Here is an 8711-nt window from a genome sequence, read left to right on the forward strand (position 1 = left end):
ACTCGCACGTGTCCTCATTGACTCCTCGTTCTGGATTGATATGTTAGTATAACGAAAGAGTGTTCATGTGTTTTACGTTTACTGAGGTGTTCTAAGTCCATGTTCTGGGTTGTCTAAATCATTGGGGTTTTGTAAGTACCAATGAGACACTGATTGCTAGTCTGGTAGGGGATTTTGGATACTAAGGTGAGTTTTGGTACACCCTAATTCACTGAGGTTCTAAGTCTCTATGCACAGTTCTGTGTAGGAGCAGAATCCCTGCTACACTTGGTATAGTACTTTTGTCTCTATGGTTATAACTATTAAAATAAATCTTTCAACAGTAGTGATCATGAGAGCTCTCTTAAAGAAATGAAGAGGTGGCATTAGCAGGTAACAAAGAACGGTGTGAATAAAAACAGTAGCACTCATGAAAAACTATTTTAAAGAAATATAAACGTAGTCCAAAAACAATGCCTTAAAATGACTGCTGCATATGTTTAGCAGTTATTGGTCGCCGCTCTTGGGTAGGGCTAAACCCTGGAAAAGGCATTACGCATTCATGCCATGAACAAATAGGGAGAACAAATAATGGAGGGACGACGGACCCAGCCAATCGTATTGGCAGGCTGAAGCCTACAACGTACATACAACAGGTCTCTTTTTGAGACAGCGCATGTGTGGTGTCTAGAACCGAGACCAAAAAATTACACCCAGTAGAGGTTATAATGATGTAGGTTAAGGTGGATTTCAGTACCTATACCTGTACACAAGTTGGGCATGTTGTGCTTGTTTGTTCAGTAGATACTTTCCGTTTAACTGCATGGAGTGATATGTTAGCAATCTATAATGTTCACTTCTGGCATTCATACCAATAGTTTCCGCTTGGCATTAACAGTCTTGCACCTACAGTGTCTGCACATGGCTTTAGTTACTCACCCACAGGCTCTTGATACCCCACAAAAGTAGGTGCTCCTGGAATGAAAAATACCTTCTCGATAAAATCAAAAGGGGTACAGTCCTTCAGAGGGCTAAACAACAGCACCTGAGCTAGATCAGCTAGTGCCCTTCTTAAAAGTCCTGGACCTTAGTGACAAATAGAATCACTGCAAACCCAAAGGTGGGAGGATACATGTTTTTCCCTGGGGTGCCCAAGTACTTTTTCCTCTTAGAACCTTAACTCCTAATCATACATAAACGCAATAAGCAAAATGCAAATTCATTCACATGGATTATCAGATCATGCCCCAATTGACATACAGATACAGTGCATCAACATAAGGACCCACCCTACATGGATGTGAAGCTCCTGCTGGTTAACCAAATAGAAATTCATTAACACGCTTAAGGATGAAACAATGAAGTAGTTTCAATTAAATTCTAGCACAATGAGCAGTTCAGCTATTTGGGAAGCTTACATAGATATTATAACGGGGAGAATAATGTCAAATGTTGCACATCTTAAAAGAGAAGAAAAAACAATACACAAATTTGGGGATAATCTGATCACAGAGTGAATTGGAGCAAGACACAATTCTTTCCCCTAATAAAGACAGAAGAGGAAGGAGCAAGGTGTGCCCGTGCGAATGCTTCAATGATCCAAATTGCAAAAAACAACTTGGTTTCTAGAACCGAAATAATATTCCAACTACTAAATCAAGAGCATAAACAAACACTTCATTAGTGGAAACTCCCAATCTCAATATACATGAGAATTATTTTGATTAAGATGTTGGTGGTACCCAAAGTTATATAAACACTTCAGAACTATCGATTCCATATGTACGACATCACTTCGGAAACACTAACTCTATAGTTGAAAAGATTCATATGGCAGGGTGGATCCCCGAAGGTGAGCTTTATTAAATGCTGCAAATCTACTTACAACAATATATATGGTGGACTTTATATCATGCTACATGGCGGTCAAACTGTATTTATTAAATGACTGGATATATGTAACCCTGGGCGTAGTTCGCGGAGTCGCACTCCGCGGAGCTACGCGAAGACGCACTTGCACTCTGCGACCCACGCGTAGCTCCGCAGCCATGCGTAGTTGCTTGCTAGACCCGTTCGCGTGCCGTTTTTCATCTTCGGGAGCGCGGTGCGCGTGTTCGGGGCGTTGCCTGCATGCTCGGGATGGCTAGCGCGCTAAGTTACCCAAGAGGTTTGTCCCGCCCGCTTGCGTTCCCTTATTTCCTGTTCCGGGTCACAAGTAACGTGTTCGGGTTGTGCAAGACATGTTCGGGAACTCATCTTCTCGTTCGCACTACAAAAGTGCGTGATCGCGCTAAATATCACGCGAACATACCCACGCGGTCGCGATGGGCGCAGCCATCTTGGATTACACACTCTGGCTATGGTTTTGGGCCTTCTTTAGCATCTAGCTCATATCTCTTCAATCCTGCTCTTTTTACCCACTTTTTCAAACTTTCTTTAGTTATTACCTATCTCTCTCTGTGCCTAGGTTTATATTTTTCATTTTATTTCTACTTTTACAACTTTTCTATTGTTTTATTTTACTTCCTTCTTTTACCTTGCTTCTTCTTTCCCCTACCTTTTTGTCTTGAACTTTTCTTCTCCCCTCCACCCAGAACCATGGTCAAGGGCGCCAGCAGCAGCGGCGGCTCAAAGGGCAAGGCGCCTGTGCCCCAAAAAACCCAGCTGCCTTGCGGCAGAATGTGCCCCCTAGGGGTGAGGGTCCGCCAACTTTTTGGGGAGGAGGAGGTGGCTGCCCTGGTCTTTTTTTCCAGCGCCACCTCCCCTTGATCTTGGCAGCAGGCGGCAGGCCGGGCTCCGGCTACCACCAGATTGAAGAGCGTCTCCGGCGGTGGGCGAAGGTGCGCCGGGCAGTCTTCCGCTGCTCCGGTATCCGGCGTACCCACCATCAGCTGACCCACCGCTGGGCAGACATTTTGGACCGGGAGCAGGACCTGTTGGACCTGCTTGGTGTCGAGGTCGTGGGTCTTGGTGAGTGGCTACCCAAAAAAAAAGTGTGTGTATATATATCTATAGTAGTATAAGTATTGTTATTGTATCTTTCTAAATCTTGGCTGAATAAGTAACGCGATGACTGGTGCTCCTAGTTACATATCCGATGTATTCCGTTATATCTACTGTAATTGTATGACACTGGTCTGTGCTGCGCTTCTTCACTGACTCTTGCGTGTTCAATTTGGCGCTAGCTTTTGCTGTTTATTGATGTGAGATTTTCTTTATTGTAGAGAACTGAAGTTAGTTAATGCTATTAATAAAGTCTTGTCCTTCCTTTGTCCGTCAGTGAAATAGCGGTTGATGGATAATTGTACGTAGTTTGCATATTGTATCATTTTTTTTTCACGGACTTCTCTTCTGCATGAATCCTCCTCTGGCAATGAATGCTAAAGTTACTTTGTTCTTCTTACCTCAGCCAGGGCCGGCTTTAGGCATGTGCAAGCTGTGCAACTGCACAGGGCCACCAAACGCCAGGGGCCACCACACCAATATATATCCTTAATTTAATAATCCTTTGAGGATGGATACATATTTGCGTGGCGGCCCCTGGCAGGGATTTGGTGCCTCCGGCTCTGTTCCACTTCCAAACACCCTGACTCCCCCCTCTTCACTGGCCTCCATGCTCCGCCCCGACCTCCTCTTCCGGGCCCCCCTACCTACGCTCCCTGCCCAGGACCACCATGAGCCTAGAGCCGCCCCTGCCTCAGCCCTCCATAGAACTGATGTAGTTTGTTTAGTGAGTGGGTAGGCTTAGCAGCAATAGCATTCAGTCAGTAGCAGAACAAAATATGATGCAACGAACGTACAATTTCGTGTTAGTATGCACAAAGTTAAGCATGTCTCTTCCTTGTGATCTATGCATTTTGCTGACAAAATAAAAAAGAAATTACCCCATTCTTGAATCGGTGGTGTTGTTCAGGTGTTACTGCCTCTGTGTTACTTAGTAATCTGCAATCAGAATGTTTATGGAACATTTGATTTGTTTTCTCCAAGTATATACAGTCAGTGAATCATGCAAGGCAGTAGTCATTTGGTAGATCAATGTTTGTTTCTTTTAATGTTCTAGCAGTGGTTTTTGAAATGATGTCTATGTTTCACAGCACTCAATGTTTTTCTCTTTCTTTATTATTTCTTACATGAACCACAGAACCCAGGGGCAAGCAGAAGGCTGGGACCGAGTCGGCGGGTGAACCACAGGCACAGAGCTCCTCTACTGAGGATCCTGCTTCTGTCCCCAGTAAGTCCAACAGTGCTTTCTTTTGGAACTATGAAATTTCCCTAACTTTCTAACTGAGCTTTTTTTTCCAACCGATTAATGACATTTCATTCCTAAATAAATTTTGACAAATGCTTTTTTGATTTTGATTATGTTTTCAAAATGTTGGGTATCTGTCCCTGCCTTTCTGTTCCTTCTGTTCTCTGCTATGACTCTCTGTGCTACTACTAGACTGTCTGTAGGTAAGCTTGCCCTGTTGCCCACTCTTTAGTTAAGGTATTAATCTTTTCAAAAAATCTGTGATAGAATAGCTGTAGGCACAGGGTCCACTCCTGTCTTATGCTTTTTCCTCTGTAATGTCTCTTCTTTGCCAATTGACACCAACCAAGTATGCATCCATATGTTGGTCTAGTATTTTGTAAACGTTAGTATACCACTACTACTCTTGCGGGTATTCTTCTATGCAGTCACATACATAACTATCCAATCCAGAAAATTGGATGTTGGTGATAGGCAGGTTGGACCTTACTTACTTACACCTCAGTCACAGAACTCTGAGGAACCCACAATTCACTGAACGACAACCTATATGGGCTCAGTCATTGGTCAATTATTCAATTATCCCACTCCTGAACCCCAATACCAAGATGCCCAATGCTTTTATTACACAATCCATAACCTAAGTAACCCCCTTTTGCTCACTCACTCGTGTAAGTCTACAAGACAACAGACACTGAAAATATACTTCCGAGTCAATGTGGTACTTCAAAAGCTTTATTTTGTTAGAAGTAACTAAGTAAGTAACATCAATGTTTTTAAGTTGTTCCGTGAAATACGTCAAGGCCCACCAGAAAAAATCCAGAGTTAAAAAAGGCTGAATAAAGTAATCTACATTTGTACAGCTACCAGTGCACGATAGGGAAATGTGGGAAATGTCGGAGACCCCTCACCATTGAACGTATACTGGTTACATATGCCTCTTTTTGGTAAGCTCTGGAAATATCTGCTTCGTAGAAGGAAATCTTCTCAGCTGCCGAAAAATAATGACAAAAGTGGTGCACGTTAGACAGTATGAAAATAAATACATTTGTGCAAGTTTTTAGCAGTCATGCTAAAAAAAAGGTGTAACCTGAGGCTGTAAGCAAACTCGATTCCACAATCCACATTCAAAAAGTAAATACAGGCCTTTTTATTTTCCAAACTCTTCAGGTGTATGCTTTGAACAATCATGTGGCCTCAAAGGCGTCTTCTCGTACTGCGCAACAAGCTGCGAGGTAGCATGCGCAAAACTGTAGACATTGATGTACAAACTGGTTACATGGTTCAGTCTAAATTTCCAAGGACTAGAGTAGCAGTAGAGATGAGATGAGCTTGGGTACCATACCATAACAAATGAATGCTAATATGTGTAGTGACTCTGCTGTACTAGGCAATGTGGACTACTACTGATTACGTTGTACTTAACTGTTTTGCAGAACTCCATTCTTGGTGAAAAAGTACAATGGGGGCTGTGCATCCATCTAAAAAGTTGTACTTATTTTTATAGGTGCAGAACCAGTACCATCCACCAGTGCCGACGGGGACAGCTGCGCAGCGTCAGCAGAGGCGAACCCGGAGGGGACAGGAGGACCAGAGGCACCTACACCAGCACCAGCAGCAGTGGGGGAGGAGCCAACAACGGTGGGCGATGGTAAGTTACATTCAATAGTGATCCGCATTACTTGGTGGGTGGGGAAAACTTCCTCACTGTACTCTGATATTTATAATGAACTTGAAGTTCTACTGGACAATATATGACGCCACCTTTATTTGTCATTACCAAGCTTAGCATTACCACCGGCGATAATTGATCAAATAACAGGCCTCTTCTATCTGACTACAACTCAGCTGTGAAAGGTTGGTGGCAGACTAAAAGTCTTATCCACAACATTACATGACCGCGATGGATTAACACTAAGGAGATCGATTTTAAGTATGATGAAAGGAGCAAGGAAAAAGCACCAATCATCTAATATAGAAGGATACTTTGGAATCAGCAATGCAGGTGGCTGATAGCAGTCGGATGCATGGGTTGTTGTGGAAGCATGGAAAGGGGAAAACACAGCTGCCTGCGTGGGTGGGAGACACACCCAATATCGGTGGGTAGTGGATAGTCTCAGCAGCGGTGTTTTGGTCAAACCCAAAGGCAAGGGAAGGAGGGTACGACTGGATGCATTCCGGGTCGTTGCTGGCGAAACACAAACCACCTAAGGTTTGTTGCGCGATATAAAGAATGATAGTCTCTACTAGACATTTACTAGTACTAGCTGGCCCCTGGTAATTAATGTTAGTTTGAGACTGTCACTGTTCCCGGAAGCACAGAGTATATGATATAAAACGAGATATGAAAAAGACAGGTGTTCGTATGTGTGTGACCGTTGAAGTACACCCATGCTTTGCTACTAGGGCAGGCATAATGCCGTGCCAAAAAGTCCAACAAATTAATTATATAGGCCGTAGAATGTTCAAGATAGATACAACACCATTTTTTGTACTCAGCTTGCTTGCTAGTGCTACTGTAATGTGCCACTATGTGTTGAATAAATTTTGTGTTCTTGATTTGCTGGGATTTTGGATTACAACAATTCTGTCTATTTCTTTATAGTTACTCCTTCAAAACCAACAAGAAAGGAATTGGCAGTCCGGGCCCGGCAGCGGAAACTGCAGGCCATCGTTGAGGCCTACCGCCGGCTGGTGGCTCAGGCCGAGGAGGAGGAGGAGGAGGAGGCGGCGGCAGCAGCTGCTGCCTCTTCCAATGCCCCGGCCCCCAAGCCTGCAGGAGTACGTCGCCGTGGTCAGGCAGCCGCACGCCACCAGATTTTTTCAGCATCGGCCACCCCCCCACAACATGCATGCCAATGTAGGTGCCGTCAATTCCAAACAAAGATTCTCCTCCGGGTAGCGAGGCTTGAGGATGAAATAGAGGAGCGGGTGAAGCTCATTGTGGACAAACACTTGAAAGCCCGCCGGCTTTGAGATGGACCCTGTTTGTTTGCCCCTTTTTCAATCCTTTTGTTGGTGGGTGGGAATTGGGTGTTTGGTTTACATTACATTGAACCTGGAAATTTGGTTGGGGTTAGGGGAGGGTAGGGACAGCTGTGGGGTAAGATTTAATATATATTTTATTTTTGTATCATCTTTATTTATATTATGTTAAAATAAATGAGACACAAAGTTATGTTCAAAAGAAAACATTTGAAGTTCATTTGTGTTTGTTGGGGGGGTGGAGGGGGGACTGTTTCACCAAATAATGTACGTTGTGCAACATCGCAAGGTTTAATTGGCCATGCAGGTCAGCGGACAGTGCTTTCGAATAAAAAAATATATTGGCCACATCTTTAACATGCAGACAGATAGATGCAGTAAACCCTCACCGAGTTATATTTGTAGTATTAGAAGAAGTACCAGTCTGTCTTGCGTTATACCTCACAGCAAACTTATCTTACCTGTGATTGCTGATGATGATTGATGATGAAGTGTGGCACTGCAAGGGCTGCATTTGTTTCCCAAGACAATGGAGAAGAATCTGTGGTTCTGAACTTCTGTGATAGTACTAGTAGTAGACAGACCCTGCCAGTAGCGTTTTGAGACAAAAAGAAAGAGGCAGTCATTTGCGTGACAGACAATGTGGGGGTAGTATAAGTATTAAGTACAGTACATTACACGACTGACCCAACAACAATATTGCAACTGCTAAACTGAAACAAAGCAATGGTTTTGGGGACTGGAAACTAAGTGCAAGAGAAGGTAAGAAGTTCAACTGTAGTTGTAGTACTCACGGCAACGTCAAACTTTTCTAAATCATAATGCTTTAAACTTAAACCCAAACAATGACGCCAATTCATTAGATGTATTCGTTGTTTGATGGTAATGGTAAATTATTTGGCATTATACACAGAGCTTGAGTTGGGAAGCCGAAGAAGATCCTGGCAATGCCTTGTTGAAATTTCACTATTGTTGCTTTCACCACATCTGCCCCAGCAAGCGCGTGATCAAATTGTTGGTGTGTATATTTAATGTAACAAACATCACACCTCAATGAAACCACGCAGCCCGGGGGAAGAGGGTTAGGGTTTGTTGAATGGATGGGTACGGGGGTTTTGGGAAAGGTTTGAGAAAGAAAAACAGTACGCATGGAGACAACAAAAGCAAAACAATGAAGACGATGATTTCTGATGTTGATCCACTAGCCAATGAATGTAAGGAATAAACGTATGAAAAGGACACACTGAATATCATTCTTGGTTTCCCGCCATCCAATTGCTTGATGATGAGGATTAGTGGTAAGGGTGAGTTGATGCTCATAGTATAATAGCAGTGGGTGAAAAACGTCCAGCCTGAAAAAGAAAAGGCAAATACAAAAGAATGTGAATGACCTAAACAAATTGTAATACAGTGAAGATCAAAAAAATAATACAAGAGGAGTAGTCGTAAGAGAGGACTTTCAGACTGAGGCGGCTTCGATACAATATGTATAAGTCTA

At 43.3% G+C, this 8711-nt stretch overlaps 1 protein-coding gene across 1 annotated transcript in view; it reads left to right on the plus strand.

Annotated features, from left to right (window-relative positions):
- The window catches only part of LOC147726900 (uncharacterized), a 35476-nt gene extending 28221 nt beyond the window's left edge, over window positions 1-7255 (plus strand). The window contains exons 2-4 of the mRNA XM_086963532.1: window positions 4121-4210; window positions 5736-5879; window positions 6834-7255. Of these exons, the coding sequence (XP_086819658.1) occupies window positions 4121-4210; window positions 5736-5879; window positions 6834-7204 (605 nt within the window). The 3' untranslated portion in view covers window positions 7205-7255. The remainder of the gene's footprint in view (window positions 1-4120; window positions 4211-5735; window positions 5880-6833) is intronic.
- The last annotated feature ends 1456 nt before the right edge of the window (window positions 7256-8711 follow it).

Source organism: Lissotriton vulgaris, chromosome 3_1, assembly GCF_964263255.1.
Source record: "Lissotriton vulgaris chromosome 3_1, aLisVul1.2, whole genome shotgun sequence".
Lineage (NCBI taxonomy): Eukaryota > Metazoa > Chordata > Amphibia > Caudata > Salamandridae > Lissotriton > Lissotriton vulgaris.